This window comes from Myotis myotis, unplaced genomic scaffold, assembly GCF_014108235.1.
Source record: "Myotis myotis isolate mMyoMyo1 unplaced genomic scaffold, mMyoMyo1.p scaffold_m19_p_12, whole genome shotgun sequence".
In the NCBI taxonomy this organism is placed as follows: domain Eukaryota; kingdom Metazoa; phylum Chordata; class Mammalia; order Chiroptera; family Vespertilionidae; genus Myotis; species Myotis myotis.
In genome coordinates, this window is record NW_023416316.1 from 14,742,226 (window position 1) to 14,760,294 (window position 18,069).

The 18,069-nt window shown below is 53.3% G+C and overlaps 1 protein-coding gene across 1 annotated transcript; it reads left to right on the forward strand.

Annotated features, from left to right (window-relative positions):
* Positions 1 to 351: 351 nt before the first annotated feature.
* Positions 352 to 17,025, forward strand: LOC118667681 (protein maelstrom homolog). Its single transcript, XM_036331469.1, is given in 7 exon segments — positions 352 to 800; positions 2,837 to 2,899; positions 3,695 to 3,767; positions 9,934 to 9,986; positions 15,154 to 15,270; positions 16,189 to 16,919; positions 16,922 to 17,025. Coding segments are annotated over 7 exon segments (1,590 nt in total).
* Positions 17,026 to 18,069: the final 1,044 nt, after the last annotated feature.

Here is an 18,069-nt window from a genome sequence, read left to right on the forward strand (position 1 = left end):
AACCGGCAAACATGGGTATGTGCCCTAACTGGGAACTGAGCCCAGTACTTTTTGGTGCACGGGGAGACACTCCAACCAACTGAGCCACGCTGGCCAGGGCCCCAGCCAGGACTTGAACGCTGGTCTCCAAAGCTTGTCCTCAGTCTCCTTCCAAAGGGACGGCTCCTTCTCCCCCAATTTCTAGGCGGGTAATGCCATGAGAATAAAATGGCCTAAAAAGACTTCCAGTTAGTGAAGGCGAGTGAAGAAGGGCACGCTGAAAAGGTCCAAATAAATATCAAGAAGAGAGCAGCTTGCCACAAATGCATCAGGGAAGGCTTCCTGGAGGGAGCTGGGCACAGAGGCAGAGACATGGCCCTGAGTAAGGGTGGCAGTGGGGTGTGGCCCGTCACCCGGATGACACAGGAGCACAATGGCTCAGCTGTGCCACAGCCTGGGCTGGGGCTCCTGACTGGGACCTGCTTTTTCCTGGGGTCCAGTTCCTTTGCCCCAGAAAAGTGGGATGGACAGGTTTCCAGTGACTCCGGACCTGGGCCCATTCCCAGCCCTGCCGCCCTCTTGCTGCAGGATTTGGGCCTCACCGACCTTGTCCACCTGAGAAAGGGGGGCTGTGCTCACAAGCTGGGTGCAGCTGAAGGTCAGAGCGAGCAGAGCAGCACGTGGCCAGGTTCAGGGCCAGCTCTGAGCAATGTGGCCCCTCCCTTCCAGGGCGCCGTACCCCTGGAGCAGGCGCAGAACCCCACTTCAGAGCGTGTGCGGTGGTCAGACCCTGAAGCCAGGCTGCCCCACTCCTTCTTGCTGTGAGAGCTTGAATGTTACTTAACCTAGTTCTATACAGTTTCCTCATCTGTACAATAAAGATGACAGTGTAAGCCAGGGTCCCTTATTTAAAACCAGTGACGGCAGATGGTTTCAGAGCTTTTCTGACTGTGAAGTCTAACGCCCAAATCCCATCTACTGTACAGCCGAGCTGTGGGCTCTGGGGCATTTCTTATAATCAAATTTATTCATCAATTTTTTTCAACAAAACATATAAATGTTCATACCAGGGAGTGAAATGAAGACCAAAAATAGCTTCTCCTTAGTTCAGGTCATTTTAGCACCACATAATTTGACACCAAACCTAGGTGAAACTTTCTGGCCACCTAAGCTTTTAGGACTTCAGTCTTGTGGAGAAGGGCTTGTGGGTCTGGAGTATTTGTCTGATGGGGCTGGCGTGTGGATAAAACGAGTTAGTACACGCAAGGCACTTAGAGCCAGGCCTGGCACAGAGTGAGTGCGCAATGCTCAAGGTCCTCCCATGGCTCCCCTGTCCTCAGGGTAATGTGCAGTCAATTTCACATGAGGCCCTTCATGACTGGAGCCCTGTCTCCAGCCTCAGGTCTTCCTCTGCCCTGCACACCCTACACTTTAGCTTCGCTATCTCTTTTCAGTTTCTCAGATACACTGGGCTCTCTCTGCAGGTCGGTGCACTTGCTGTGTCTTCTGCCTGAAACGCTCCCCTTCCTGATCCCCTTTCCTTCCTTCCTTCCTTCCTTCCTTCCTTCCTTCCTTCCTTCCTTCCTTCCTTCCTTCCTCCTCTCCCTCCCTCCCTCCCTCGCCTCTCCCTCCTTCCCTCCCTTCCTCCCTTCTTTTCTTTTCTTTCTTTCTTTCTTTCTTTCTTTCTTTCTTTCTTTCTTTCTTTCTTTCTTTCTTTCTTTAATATATTTTTATTGATTTCAGAGAGGAAGAGAGAGGAGGAGATAGAAACATCAATGATGAGAGGGAATCATTGATTGGCTGCTTCCTGCACGCCCTCCACTGGGGATTGAGCCCGAAACCTGGGCTTGTGCCCTGACTAGCAATCGAACCGTGACCTCCTGGTTCATAGGTTGATGTTCAACCACTGGCCCCGCCAGCAGGGCCCAACCCCCTTTTCTTAATTGTTTCTTCCTGTAGGTTTCACAGCTCTCACCTAAGCACAAATCACATGCTGGGAAAGTTGCTGGTCTCCTCTGCAACTTTCTGGGAAAGCAGTAGCCACATGCACATCTGTCCCTGGCATACAGTCGGCGTTGAATGAATGAGCATCCTCACCCGTCAATGGCATTGTCATTAGCTCAGGTTCTGAATATGTGTTTGTTGAATGAAACACAAGTCTGGAAGGAAGATCCCACCCCCCCTATGCACCCCAGGAGAAGATTCTTGGAATGTTCTCTCCCTCCCTCCTCCCCTTCCTCCCTCCTCCCCTTCCTCCCTCCTCCCCTTCCTCCCTCCTTCCCTTCTTTCCTCTCCAAATTCCTTAAGTGATTTTTAAACAGGGACCCAGTCCATGCAGGGGGCCAGTGAGGCCTCCAGGATCACAGGGCCTGGGGGAGGTGGAATGAGTACATTAGGCAGAAACCACTTGTTCAGGGTTAGTAGAGGCCTCTGGGGCCTGGGGAGCAGGGGGTGGGGTGAAGGGGGCCTCTGGAATCCTGGACAATTGCTATAAAATAAACTCCATAATCAGGTAAACACGCTCGTGTGGGGGATGGTTCCCCTGCAGCTGTGGGCATCCTCCCGGCTGGAGGGGACCTGTCTAATCTCAGGGTAATGAGAACGTGGGTCCAATTACGACGAAGGGCCGAGGCCCAGACTGGGCCGGAGTGGGGGAGCTGGGCCCCTGGCAGCGGAATTAGAACATTTAAGCTGTCAGGCCGAATCCGGGACAGGCCTGATTACCTGGTCCACTGAGGGGCCGCTTTGGTTTGGTGTCGACTATAATTTCCTGGCCGCCAGCCGTGAAGCCAGGGGCCACCTTCTCTCCTGTGCGATGGGGGTCTAGCCCCTGCCTCTCTGACCTCCATCCCGCCAGACCCACCCAGGAGGGCTCCGCTGGGCCTCCCAAGGTGTCTGTGTGGGACAGGAAGCGGAACAGGTACATGAGTGTGTGTGATCCGTGGACACAGGTTAAGGCCGTGTGTGAATGACACGTGCACAGGAGGTGGATACGGTACACGTGTTAATGGATACTCTGGGTATGTGTCAGTGATACAAGACACGTGTCCACGTGGATTATGTGCAGCAGAACCAGCAATGGAGTGTGTGGGGGACTCATGCACATGGGCTCTATGTACAGGGTACCTGTGTGTGGACAAGTGCACAGAGCAGGGCGCATGTACATAGGTTATATGTGGTGTGTGCTCGCAGTTGTGTGTCCTGATCTGTAAGTGCCATGAAAGCAGGGATCAAGTCCACCTTGCAGACTGCTGACCCCCCAGCACCTGTCTGGTGGATAGGTGCTGATTGCATAAATGCTGAGAGAATTCATATCTGTATGAAATAGGAGCTATGTGACGCATGTATTAAAGGTAAGAGTGTATGGAGTCGGCATGGAACGGGCTGGTGTGTGTGTGTGTGTACGCGCGCATGTTACTTGTCCTCGTTGTGTGACATGGGGGCATGAGCAGTGGAATGCTTCAAGGATCTGAACTATGTGAACTCGAGGCCTGCCTCCTCCACTTAGACTGTGTGATCTCAGACAAATCATTTAGCCTCTCTGAGCCTGACTTTTCTCAGCTGCAACATGGATTATAATAAGACTCACAGCTAGCATTCATTGAGCTCTTACTATGCGCCATTGCTGTACTCCCTAGGCTTCTCAGGCATGATGGTCTTACTGACTTTTCACAATAACCTCCGTACTAAGTATGGCTATTGCCCCACTTTACAGGCGGGGAGGCCGACGCTCTCAGATGTTAGAGACGGTGAAGCCAGGGCCCAAACATGGGCAACCTGACTGCAAGGTGAGCTTTTACTGCCACGATAGCAGACAGTGCCTATTGCATAGGGTTGTCCTAAGGATTGACCGTGACCATACAAGTAACGCACTTAGTGCTGCCTCTTGTCATGTGGTAAGTGCTGTGAATGTTATTATTCACACAACACGTGTGTATGGGATGTGTAAAACAGGTGCAAGACTGTGTGGGAAATGTGCATGTAGTATATCTGAGTAAGAGAGTCCATAGGCAGGTGTATTTGTGGATGTGTATAGTATATGCCACCCATTCAAACAAGGTTTATGATACACGTACTTGCGTATATGCACGTGATATATTTCACACAATGAACACAAGATGTGTAAATAGTGGATTATGAAATTGACAAGTAGCTTATGAAATGAGAAAAAATGCATACTTGAGGTGTGTGATATATAAGCCTACATCGGCCCTGTCCTTATGCCTTGAGGAACATATGCAAATGAGGTGGTCATAGATATCTGAGCTGCAGGCGTGGTCACAAATGTGCACATTTGTGTGTGCACAGAGGTGACACAAACAGATATAGATATGCACAGAGTGTATATGCACAGATATACATACCACCCGTATGCAATGCATTGTATGTGGTCTGGCATGGGCACATGTATGCAAAGTGCTTATGCACAGGTAGAAAGAGAGGCACTCCAACAGACACGCTGTGTTTGTGTAATGCACGCACTTGAGGGCAGACTGTAGTCTCTTTTAGATGTATATATTTTGCCATTCATGTTCTATGCCTCTGCTTAAATGTCGCCTTCTCAGTTAAAATACCCATAACCACCCTATTGAGAACAGACCCAGTTTCCCATGCCAGGCCCTTCTTTATTTTCTCTCCCCGAAAAATACTATCCCTTTTAAATATACTATACCATTCAGTTGTTTATGATGTTCATTGCTTTCTCCCTAGAATGTAAGTTCAGGGAACCAAGGACTTATCTCAGGTTTGTTCACGGCGGGATCCCCCAGCACAGGACCCGGCACCTTAGAGATGCCCACGCACCATCTGTGGCGTCGACAAGTGGACGTCTGCGCGCCTGCAATGCAGCTGCAGGGGCCGATGCGGGCAGGCGCTGGGACAGGCGCACAGCTCAGCCAGGTGGCTGAGCCCCAGGGCAGTGTGACCACCAGGGTGGCGGGCTGGGCGCACGTACACACGCACTTAAACGGAGCGCTCTGTGCACGTGTAAGCGACAGACGTGCACCAGCTGCCGCCAGGCCAGCGCTGGGTCACCTCCGCCCCTGCCCGTGGCCCGGGGTCGGACGGAGGCCCCTCCCCGCCCCTGCGGTCTCCCGGGGCGCGACCCGGTGTACCGGCGCGGGCGGCCGGGCTCCGGCCCATTTCCCGGCGGCCCAGGGCGGGGAGCGGGAGCTGGAGCGGGGCCGGCCCGCCGGGCGGCAGGAAGCGGCGCATTGTTCGCGGGCCGCGGCCCCGGGCAGGGAGTTCCCGGCCCCGCGCGGACATAAAAGGAGAAAGCAGCGCCCGCGCAGCGGCCGATCTCCCGCGGCCTGGGCGCCCGAGGAAGCGCGGCCCCGCGCTCCGCTGACCCCGGCATCCGCTCCGCCCGCCCGGGAAGGTGGGACGCGCCCCGCCCTGCGGCCCGCGAGGCCCGGGTTCGAGTCCTGGCCCGCCGCCGCCCGAGCTGCGTCCTCACGTGAAAATGAAACAAGCGCGTGGAAGCCCCCTGAGCGAGTCCCCCGCCGCCCCCCCACCTCCCTCTGCCCCCCACTCCAGCTTGTCCCACTGAAACCTCACTGGGCGCCTCCCTCAGTCCCTGCAGGAGAAAAGCGCACAGAGATCCAGGCTGCAGGGGGAACCCTCCTACCGACCAAAGGAACCGCTCCAGCTGGCACCCCTTTGTGCGAACGGGCTGCCCAGGACGGGGACCTACACTTTGCGGGGGAACTCGGTCTGCAGGCACCGTAGGGATGGGGACACTGAGGTCTGGAGAGGAAACACTTGCCCAAGGTCCTCAAGCACAGACTGTATCCTGCAGACACTTTACACATCCGGGCTTCCTCCCTGAGCTTAGAAATACGGCCATTTTTGTGGTTGTTGGTTGTAAAATAGATCAAACGAACATGGTTACTGATCTGTATCTTTTCAAACCAGCTCTACCCTGTTACCTCTGGAGGTGGGCGTGGGTAAACTGAGGCCCAGAGAGGTAAAGTGTCCGGCCCAAGCAGGTTGGGGAGTGGGGTGGGGTGCGGCAAGAAGGTCTTCTCCTGGGTCTGCTTTAGGGGATGTTAGTTCTGACAACTCTGGCACCTTAACTTTGGGTGGGGATGTACTTACACGAGGATTAAGATCTAATCAAGGCAGGAAAAGTAAGGGATTAGCAAGCCCAGCCCAGCCCTGCCCACAGCACTGAGCTTTGTTCTCCAGGCTTGGATACTCTTGACTCCTTGAGAAGGAAAAGGCAGCATTTTCGCCATTTCTACAGAGGCCCAGAGAGGTTAAGTGACTTGCACCAAGTCACACAGCAAAAGGCTATGAAGCAGTGGCCCTGCACCCACAGTCAGACCTCTCCCCCTAGAGAGAACCCCTCCATTGAGTCCTATAAGGTGAGGGACCTGTCCTGGGGTGCCTTCCCTTCGCTGGGCCAGGATATTCTGATTATAGAGAATGGCCTTCCCTCCACCCCTGCCCCCGCCCAGCCCGGGAACCCTACACCGGGGGTAATTGAGATCAGATGCGGCTGTGACCCATGGCATGCTCCCCAGGAACCTGGAAGCATTTATTGTCTGGAAGGGAATCCAGGGCCCACTCTCGGCCGCCCTCCCTCCCTTGCTGCCTTCTCCCAGGCGGCTGAAGGTGGACGGGGGCTCTGAGGAGCCTCTGGTGCTGCTTGGGGGTTAGCGCAATGGCCTTGATGAATACGACTGCTGAAAGCGCCTTCCTGGCTTCCTCTTTCCTGGGGATACGGTTACAGGGGGCCAGACTTCCTGCCCAGCCCGCCCAACTGTGCAGTGTGGATCTGCAGGCTCTCCAGCCAGGCAACTCCACAGCCTCCTGTCAGCTGGGGCAGCAGCGGGCCCCATCTCATTCAGAGCTCAGCTCAAATGTCACCTCCTCAGGGAGGCCCTCCCTGACCACCCTATATGAACTAGCCCACCTACTGGCAGTCTCGCCCTCTCCCTCTGTTTCATTTTCTTCACGTGACGTATCTCTAGCTGGTTCAGCTGTTGATTCCTTTTTCTTATAATAGTGTTTATGTCTTGACATTCCCACTCTCCCCTCAAGAATCTGAGCCCTGTGAGGCTTTGTCTTGTTCACTGCTCTATTTGTGGAGCCTAGAACTGTGTCTGGAACACTGTAGGTGCTCAGTAAATACTGACCGAGTGAACAAAGCCGTGCGTGGGTCCCCACCTTTGGCCTCTGAATGTGAAACTTGACTGTGAATCTCTGCTCTGAGCTGAGGTTTGCCATCCTTGATCTCCACCCTCTGGTTCAGGGGTCCTAAAACTACGGCCCGCGGACCACATGCAAATACAAATATTGTATTTGTTCCCCCCCCTTTTTTTGGACTTCAAAATAAGATATGTGCAGTGTGCATAGGAATTTGTTCATAGTTTTTTTTTTAAACTATAGTCCGGCCCTCCAACGGTCTGAGGGACAGTGAACTGGCCCCCTGTTTAAAAAGTTTGAGGACCCCTGCTCTGATTTATCTTGCTTCCTCCGCCTTGATTTCACATTTCTGGAATAAAATTCCAGTTTATGATGCTCACTCTTCTGATGCTCCTGTATTTTTTTGGCTCAGGGTCTCATCGAGGAGCCGCAGGCTGACTCTGGCCTCACATCCCTGATCCCTCTTTGCCTTGTCTCCCCAGCCGGTACTGTGTGGCTGTGGGCACCTCTCGCTCTTCCTAAGCCAGCAGAACTGTTCTTCAGACAGAAGCTTACATGAGAAGCCCAGTATATGAGACAGATGAGAGCGAAGGTGGCGGGGGGGTGGGGGGGAGGGCCCGATCCGGATGCCTGGCTTTTCCCATGTTGCCCCCTGTTGCCCTGACACACCTTTGCAGGTCCCTACAGCTTTGAAGAACATCATTTGAAAACCCTGGATTTGATGATTTCTCAGTCTCTTTTAGTTCTGTAATTCCCCAATGTCATTTCCCAGATGCCTGGTCTTAGGCGTTCGCTTTAGTCATTTGTTTACCGGACATTAATAGGCCACAGTTGAGTTCTAGGCTTGTGCCCTGATCCCTTCTCTCCAATTTCTTGTGTCCAGTTTCTGGCTCCCTTTCCTCATGCAACAAGCAGTCTGGGAGCACAGTTCACGTGCCAGGGCATCTCAGAGAAGGTGGGCAGGGTGTTGGCCAAGCCGGCACCTTCATGTGACTTAAGAAAAAGGCACTCCCTACTGGACAAATGCAGCTCGCTGGACCCCTGCAGACCCGGCAGAAAGTGCCCTTGAGTAAAGAGAAAGGTGACTGTCTTCTTGGTGGACTGTGCCGCGCCAGCACAGCCACGGGTGAACCTGAGAGGGGGCAGTGAAGGATTGAGAAAAGACAGACAAGAGGATGAAAGCTAGGTCTAGCTGCTTTCTGATGGAGAGACAGCGTCACGGCCTGCAAGCCGAGTCTTTATTTTATAGCCAGATTTCAGGAGGCAAAATAAGGGCGTGGTCAAGATGTTTACAACGTTCTCATTCTCGTGGGTTTTGAATCTACTCAATTACTTGCACCTGATCAAGCTTTGTTTCCTTGCTGCACCTCCGGCAGCTCCGCGGCTGATATCACTTAGCCACGTGGGACCACAGGTTCGGACCATAACCTGTCCAAACACCGTAGCCGCTCTCCGCAGTGGACAAAGCCCCAGGTGCAGGCTGGCTGGATTTCAGGCCCCTCGTGTGTGCAGGAACTTCATGGGTGGCTCCATGGGTGTGCAACCTATGCCTGGTCTAATGCCCTGTCATTGTTCTGAAATTTAAAAATAATTTGCAACAAGGGATGGCACATTTTCATCGGGCCCGCGAATTATGTAGCGAGTCCTGACCCTGCACACAGTGCTGCTTAGATGACAGCAGCCCCCATTCCACAGAGGGGAAGCCGAGGCCCAGGGAAGGTGGGCGATCTGCCCGTGCGGCTGGGGGAGGCGTGGACACACTCAGCACGGGGCAGTCGGGCCTGGCCCCCCTGGAGACGCTCAGGAGCAGGAGGGAGAGATGTGGGAGGCACATGTAGAACGTGAGGTGTGCAGAGCCGGAGGAAGTGCTGTTGTCTTGTTGGGAGTGCCTGACCACAGCAGGGGCTGGTGACTGAGGGGTGGGACCGTGTGGGGGAGGGATGACTCTCTCCATCGGGGCTTTGGAGAAGGCTTCTTGGGGCAGGTGACAAAAGACCTGATTAAGGGATGAGGAGGCTTTGAAGCAGGAGTGGGGAGGGAAGGGCCGCCCCAAGGGAAAGTCCAGCACAGGCAGAGACAGAGAAGCAGGGGAGAGTGTGGTGTGGATGGGAGAGTGGGGGTTGGAGGGTGGGCGATGGCACTGGAGAGGCAGAGAGTGAAGGGCCTCGAATGCCGGGGTGAGGGGTCTGGCCTTTATCCTTTGTGTCGGCTTGGGAGGGCCCCAACCCCCAAGACTAGAGCAGATTCACGTACATTTTGTCTGTTTTATATATGGGGTGGAGGTGGGGGACATAGGATTTTGTTTGTAAAAGAAGATGTTACCTCGGCCTGGCCGGTGTGGCTCGTTTGGTTGGAGCATCATCCCTAAAGGTGGTGGGTTTGATTCCTCGTCAGGGCACACACCCATGTTTGGGTTCCATCCCGGTGTGTATGCATCAGGCTACCAATGATGTTTCTCTCTCTTTTCCTCTCTCTGAAATTAATAATAATAAAAATAAATGTTGCTTCTACAAATGTGTGTGAAAGCCATGGGGTGATGGGGTGAAAAGCCAGAGAAGGGGTTAAAAGTTCCTCTGTCAGCTTCTGGCTCCCTTGCAAGGCTCGCACTCTACCGGGAGAAACCGGAGCCTGAGAGAGCGGCAGGAGCTGGCTCCCGGTCACAGGCAATACTTAGAACCCAGGACTCCTGTCTCCTAGATCAGGGCTCTTTTGACGCTGTAGCTGCAGGAACTCAGTCACAGGTCCCTGGGTGAGACTTTCCTAGTGGGTCTGCATGCCCAGCTGAGAGCCTTCTCCTTCCTCCAGCCAGCCTTCCTGGAAAAGGGCGGCCTGTGCTGCCACCTGGTGGCCACTGTGAGGTAGGTGAGGATGCCGCCTCTGCTCTGGAACTAGAACACTAGTTCTACGCCTGCGGCGTGGGGGTGGCCCTGTTCTGGGCCGTTGACCCTGTGGAACTCTGGGATCATTAATGATGGTATAGTCCACCCCAAATCGGTTCTTCCTTCTGTCTTCCCTGCCTTAGTATTCTAATGGTCTAATCTGGAAGTCTGGGTGTTACCCTCAGCTCCTCCTGCCCCCTTCTGCCCTAACTCCAGTCTGTCCCTAAGTCCTGTCAAGTCTACCTTTTAGGCAGACCTGGAGCATGTCCAGAGCTCTCCATCCCCAAGACCACGGCTCAGGTCCGGCTGCCATCGTCCTCACCTGCTCCGCTGCAGTAGCCTCGCATTTGGTCTTCTCCCCACTTGGGCCTGTCTGCAGTCCAGTCTGTATTTGCATCCAGAGGGACCTTGCTAAAGCCCTCCGCTGTGCATGCCACTCTCCGCTGAAACCATCAATGGATCCTCATTGACCTCAGGACAGCCTCTTTGCAAGGAAATCCCTCTGGGAAATGTTCCGGGCAAAGCCGCCAGTCCCACCTCTCTGCCGCCCCCAGGTGGGCAGTATGTGCAGTGGCTACAGGCACAGACTCCAGTGCACGGATACGTGCTTTCAAATCGCACCTCTGTGGCTTGCCAACTGTGTGACGTAGGCCAGGCAACCTGGGGCTATTGTGAGGATTAAATGAATGATCAGGGAAGCAGCTGCTGTAAGTTAGGCCCATGACAAGCTTGAGGGCACAGTCTGCCCGTGAAGCTGCCCTCCCTCCTGACACCAACCGAAAGTTCAGGAGGTGCCCCCAAATGGCCCTCAGGTCTGGCAATTTGCTGGAAAGATTCTCAAAACTCAACGAAACTCTTACACGGACGGTTATGGGTCAGCAGGGGGAAAGGATAAGACGCAGGTCGGCCAAAGGAAGAGCTCTACAGGGCAGAGTTCCTAGGGCCCACAGCTAGAAGGGCAGAGGCAGGGCCGGGCCTCCTGGAGGAATCTAGCCTCCTGAAGCAGTCATGAAGGTGACCGCAGCCGGCCCACCTCTGAGGGGCCATTGCCATCCCTCAGAGGAAGCGAGGCGAAGCCAGGGAAGCAGACTTCAGTTTCATGTGTCAGGACCTTTCAGGAATGACTGCCTGGTGGCGGGTGTGAACGAGGCCAGTCCTGTGAGATATGACACAGGGGCAGCGACCTGGCCTGTCTTGAGGTCCAGGGAGGCGCTGAGAGGGGTGGAAGCAGGGCTCAGATCCCTCCTCCTTGTCTACCCCCAGCTCTGCTGGGCCCAGGGTAGGGGTGGGGAGAGGGGTGCTGGGGAAAGGAGAAGGAAGAGCTGAGGTCAGCGGGGAGCAGCAGGAAGAGGGAAGGAGGGCCTCTGGAGGGAGCTGGGACTCTGGCTGAGCTGTTGGTTCTGAGGAGCAGGGCACTCCCGAGTCGTGGGGTGAGAATTTGGCCTCTTGGGCGTAAGGGGAGAGCACTCTGCCCCGAGAGCCTGCTGGGGAAGGGCCCATCAAAGGCCAGGAGCCCCGGATTCAGGCTGTTTCTCTGCCTTGTGTCCTTGGGCAAACTCCTTCCCTCTCTGGGCTGCAGTCTCCTGGTCTGTTCAGTGGAGGTTTGGGCCCAGTGATGTGAGCCCCTTCTGCAGAGAGTCAGGAAGCAGGGGGCTTAGAGAAGTGGCGTGAGGGTACTGGAGGTCAGGTCAGGACTGGCCCTGGTGGCCCCTGTCCATGGGTCTAGATAGAATCTAGTTCCCCTCCTCCCCCCCCCCCCCCCCCGCCTCTCCCAGCTTCTCCTCTGCTCTCCCCTGCCACCCCCACCCCCCTCCCCTCCAGCCTTTTCTTCTCCTTTTCTATTTTCAGACATCCTAGAGTTATGAGAGAGGCCCAGGCCAGTGTCTTCCCAGGAACCTGAGCTGCTGAGACAGGCCCAGGCCAGTGTCTTCCTAGGAACCTGAGCTGCTGAGAGAGGCATCTTCAGCCCAGTTAGACCGGCAGGGAGTCCTGGCTTAGGAGAGAGCTGGGCCCTCACTTCTGGCTGGAGAAGGGCCTTTCCCCTGGCCTTGCTCTGGCCCAGGCCCTTTTGGGCACTGGTTTCTGCTGGAGCCCAGATAAACCTGGAGCTGGTGGTGGGTGGATCCGGGGAGGAATGCAGTCCTCGCCCCGCCCTCGCCCATCAGGGTTCAGCCTGACCAACACCAGGAGAGTCTTGGGGGCTGTGCCTGGCTGGGCAGGGAGCCAGAGGCCAAGGGCTCCAGGGCTGGATTCTGGCTTCAGTCTGGCTGAACTGCCAGCCCTGCCCGTCAGGCACCCAGCTCTGTTTCAGGATTCCCACCCTGGCTTCCTCCTCCCCCTGGACTAGGTGGGCTTCCCCTTGGCTCTTAGAATCACTACACACTGGGTCCTGACTCCAAGCGGTGAGAAGGTCAGGGTGAGAGATGAATGACCCTCACCAAAGGGGCACCCAGGATGCTTCTTGTCTCCTTTCTTCCCTGACCCCCAGAAAATACATTTTACTATCAGGGGGAGTGGGAGTTAGGGGAGGCACTGCTCTGTGATGGTGTGCAAGGCAGGCCTCCCTTGATCATGGAGGTGACCTTTGGGGGTGGACGCTTGGTTCTTCCACATCCCTCCCAGTCAGTCCTTCCTTCCCTGGGGTCAGAGTCCAGGGCCTCCACCTCAGGCAGCCTCCTTCTCTCGCCACTAACTCTGAATGGCCGGGGAGAGTCCCCTGCAGTCCCTGGGACTCTTTCCCCACCCGTAAAATGAGAAGATTGGCCTGAATTCCCTTCCAGCTCCATTGTATTCTGATTTCCGATGGGGGCAGCAGTTTTCGCTCCTGGGCTCAGGTGGCCTGGGTGGCTATTGCTCCCTTGATAGGGAAGAGGTTTAGGGGGTGAAGGATGGAGGCCTCTCTGTTCGGGAGCAATAACTCCCAGCCAGAACGTGGAACATGAAGCAGATTGTGCCAGAAGTAGAGACTGAGATGGAGAGGAACGCAGTCAGCAAGAGGGACACAGATAGCAACACAGAGACAGTGAAAGAGGAAGAGAGCGTCCCAGAGATGAAGAGACAGGGCCCTCCCCCAAGACTGAGGCAGAGATAATGGCAGAGACAGAGATCAGAGACCAGACAGAGATAAAGGTAGGGATAGGGCAGAGCCATAAAGTAGAAAAATAGCCAGGAACAGTGTTCTGTTCCCTGAGGGTGGGGTTGGGTCAAGCCAGATCTTGCTTTTGTCTGCAAGGTGATTCTTCTGCCCGTTATATAATACCCTCCCTGCCCCTAACCTAAATGTCCTCCAGACCTCACCTCCCTGGAGTAGTGGGTACAGATGTGAGAACCCACATAGGCTTGGCATCTCTGAGGCTTCATGGCCGTGGAGTTTCATTAAAGTGTAGGGGTAAATGGTGGGGCATCAGAGAGGAATGAAGGTTATTGCCTGCAGGGGGATGTGATTAAAAAGAGCAAGGAGATGGGAAGCCCAAAGAAAAATGTCCTTTTTCCTTAAAAAAATATATTTTTATTGTTGATAGTATTGCAGATATTCCCATTCACCACCATTTACTCCCCTCGTCCTAGCCTCTAACGTCCACGTCCCCCCCCCCCCAAGATCTTCACTATCTTATTGCCTGTGTCCATGGACTATGCATATAATTTCTTTGGTTTATCTCTTCATCCTCCCAACCCCACATCAAGGTATGTCAGTCCTCATCTTTCTTTAGATCAGGCATTGACCCCCTGTCTCACTATTTAAGGAATAATGGGGAATCTGGTAGTGGGGGGAGGGTTGAGAGGCAGGTATTTAGTGTTGGAAGGAAGGAGGAGATATAAAAGGAGAGCCGAGCCAGGTAGACATGGGATCAGTTGAGTTAGGTTAAGTGTCGTTGGTTTGGTTTGGGTGGAGTGGAATAGAATTGTGTTATTTCATATTGGGGTGGGTTTGGTTGGATAGAATGGAGTTGGATTTGGGTGGAGCTGAGTTGAGCTGGCTTGCCATGAATTTAGTAGAGTTAAGCCAAGTTGGGTTGTGTCAAAATGGGTTAGGTTCGGTTGAGTGGAGTGGAGTTTCATTGATTTGGGTGGATTGAGTGGAAAGAAGTCGAGCTGGGTTGATTTGAGTTGAATTTAGGATAATTGAGGTGGACTGAATTGAGTTGAATTAGGTTGGGTTTGCCTGTATAAGAAAGTTTAAAGATTCCAAGTAGACAGGTGTAAGGAGGAGTCCAGATCCAGCATAATTTAGATTATGCTGCCAGGGGAAAAAAAGGCGGAGTGAGATACCAATGGGGAGAGAGCTGATGAGGGGAGATATCCAAGGCTGACATCCCGGCAGATCTGTGAGTCTGGGTTTGGGATATAAATTATCTAGTTCAGTGTTTCTCCATCTTTTTACCCTATACATCTGTGGTGTGGAAGCTCACTATAGCTGTGATCTGCATCTTGGCATGGGAGGAGGGGAATACCAGAATTTCATCACATGTATGTATATGCTCACGTGTGCACTCCCAGCGCTCTGCCCTTCCCCATCCTCTGTCTCTGTTCCTCTGAGGCTCACCCCCTTGTCTGAGAGCTCTCTGAGAGCACACGTCTTCAGCATCCCAGCTAGAGGTTGGCCAAGATGCCATCTCATGCATCTTTGTAGGATGGATGGAGCGGAATTGAAAGGAATCACAGAGTAGGGCGGTCACTCCTTGTGCTGCACCAGCACGGCCATGGGTGAACCTGAGTGGGGGCGGCTGAAAGGCTTAGAAAAGACAGACAAGGGAATGAAAGCTGGGTCTCGGTGGGACGCTGCTTCTCTGAGAGACAGCGCCAGTGCCCACAAGCCGTGTCTTTATTTTATAGCAGATTCCACGAGGCAAAGTAAGGGCGTGATCAAGATGTTTACAACATCCTCATGGGTTTCAATCCTACTCAACTACATGCACCTGAACTCTATCAAGCCCACATCACTCAGGCACGTGGGGCCACGTGTTTGGACCATAGGTTCACGCTTTCAAGTACAGCTGTTGGCTATAATTGTGCTGGGAGGGCCCTGCCCTCCAAGCTGGGACTTGCACGTGGCAATGAGAGGACTGTGCCCTCTCATCAGTCCAAGGCTTGAACCTGTCCGAAACACTGTAGCGGCTCCCCACAACTCCTGTGCGCTGGGTGCTAGGTGCCCCAAGGAGACGCCCAGTTCCTGTCCTGAGGGTGGCTTGGGGGAGGAGTACAGGTGTGGAGGCTTTGGAGTGACCACAGAGATCGTGCTCCTCTCCGCAAAGAGTGGGAACCTGTGGGCAGACAGCTCACCAGCCTTCACTCACCACCCAGTTCTTTCTTGTGGTCCTGTGGTCCTGGCCACATGGCTGGGCCTCCTCCCTCCCAAACCCATTGGTGAATCACATACACGCACACACACACCACAGCACTGGGCAGCCCCATGAGAGCTCAGGTTGGACAGAGTGGAGACTGGAAAGCCCCTCCCTGTGCAGGAACTCTGAGACGTAGGAATCCCTGCAGCTCCGAGCCCTCGTTCATTCTTGGCTTAAGAATCTGTGTTTGTAGGGGAAGGAAAACGCAGAGAAGACAGAATTCTGGGGCTGCAGTTGAACAACCAGGAAACCTTAGCCAAGTGACCTCACCTCTTGAGTGAGTTTCTTCAAGTGTAAAGTGTGCATAATGTGCTCTTACAGGGTAAGGGGGACAGTCAAGGAAGATAACAAATATGAAAGTTTTTGTAAACAGAAAACTGTGTGTGTGTGTGTGTGTGTGTGAGTGTGTGTGTGTGTGTAAAGTCATTCATTCATTGGCTCAGTTATTTAACAAACAGTGCTCTTGAAATATCAGTCAATGTCCTAAGCATTTCACAAGAATTAACCCATTTAATACTCTTAACAACCCTCTAAAGATGTTACTAATACTGTCCCCATTTTCTAGACAAGGAAACTGAGGCACAGAAGTGTTAAGCAATTTGCTCAATACCGTAAAGCCAGTCAATGGTAGTGTTGGGGTTTGTAACCAGTCCTGTTTGGCTTCAGTTCCTTCTTTCCTTCCTTCTTTCCTTCCTTCCTCCCTTCCCTCCCTCCTTCCCTTTCTTCCTTCCCTCCTTCCATTCCTTGGTCACATATTTATTAAGCGGTCTCTGTGTCGCGCCCTGGGTCTGCTGAAAGGGACCAGACTTGGTCAGTGTGCTGTGGTGGGCCCTGTCCAGAGGCAGAAGTGGCCTCCTGCAGGGGTGGGGTTTGGAATCACATTGTCAGGCTGCAAGTGATTCGAGTCACAAGATTCCTATTTCAAACTTTGAATTTGGATGTGACCAAGCAACTGTGCTACAAAACCTTTATAGGCTCATTCATCCGAACCCAGGGAAGTGGCCACCTATCTACATCAAGTCTGACGATCGAGCCAGAGTCAACTGGTGCCTGAAGCACATGGAGAAGGGGTCGGAAATCAGGCAAAATCTGGAACTTCTCACTGTCAAGGATCTTGTAGTGGGGATCTACCAGCAAAAGTTCCTCAAGGAGCCCTCCAAGACCTGGGTTCGGAGCCTCCTCGACGTGGCCATGGGGGATTATTCTAGCAACACAAGGTGCAAGTGGCACAAGGAAAATGACATTCTCTTCTGCGCTTTAGCTGTTTGCAAGAAAATTGCGTACGGCATCAGCAATTCTCTGGCCACGCTCTTTGGAATCCAGCTCACAGGGGCCCACGTGCCCTTGCAGGATGACGAGGCCAGCAACAGGGTGACACCCAAAATGGTCATATTAGATGCAGGGCAGTACCAGAAGCTAAGGTTTGAGAGCTCAGGATTCTCTCATTTCAACTATTCTAATCAGGAACCAAGATCAAACACGCCCATTGGTGACTCCCCTTCTGGGGTGAAGCTTTCAGGCCCAAACAGCAGTGTTCGGGGAAGAGGGATCACGCGCCTGCTAGAGCGCATCTTGGCTCCCCCAGCAGCGTCCCCAGGTTCTCCAGCTGTGAGACCGCGCTCCCCCCTGCCCTGTCCCTGATGGGTGGGTACAAGCCCTTCTCCCCCCTGTCTTAATGATGGTACTTCTTCAATTCTGGGAAAATAGCAGGCCCGCTTCCCTCTGATTGCAGTCCCGGACGGCAGAGCATGCCCCTGGTACATGCCGCCCTCTGAAACGGCCTGCCTTGTAGAGAATCCTGTTTCGTAGATTAAAAGTAATTGTGGTTGGAGAAGATTTGGCATTTTTGCTTTTTTTCTCGAGGGCTTGCTCTGCTTCCTGCCTGTGTAATGGGAATGCCTTGGAACAGGGGTGGGCAAACTTTTTGACTCGAGGGCCACAGTGGGTTCTTAAACCGGACCGGAGGGCCGGAACAAAAGCATGGATGGAGTGTTTGTGTGAACTAATATAAATTCAAAATAAACATCATTACATAAAAGGGTATGGTCTTTTTTTTTTTTTTTTTTTTTTTTTTTTAGTTTTATTCATTTCAAACGGGTCGGATCCGGCCCGCGGGCCGTAGTTTGCCCACGGCTGCCTTGGGAGGTTGACCTCCAAGGACCAAACTGGCCTTTTCAGAGGAGTGCTTTTGCAAATGTTACATTGTGCTCATCTTTTCCTCCACAATAAAGGTATTGAATGTCTGTTATGAAAGGTGTTAAAATAGTGTTGCTGTACTTCTTCCCATTATGACATGTAGAACCTTTCTCTTGAGACCTGCTGGCTGTTTTCATTGCAAATATCTAAAAAATTTGCCTTTAATAAAAATAAAGTTTTGTTAAAAAAACCCTTTTTTTAAACAAAAAAAACTGAGTGGGCTCCTGATACATTCCCAGGCAGCCTGGGCAGTTCTTGGCTGTTGCCATGACTGAGTGTACTCGTAGCCAGCTAAACTTCCTGCCCTGTGTGGGGCAACCCTACACGAAATGTCAGTAGTGCCCCACGGAGAAGTCATTCAGCGAAACAGCACTGGTGCTTGAGTCCTCCCTGCCAGTTGAAACTGCATGGCTTGGACAAGTGGCTTTACCTTTCTGAGTCTCAGCTTCCATCCATCTCTGAGAAGCACGGTTGGAGTGAGTATGCCTGTCTAGTACCCAGCAGTATCTGGCGTGCTTTGGTTG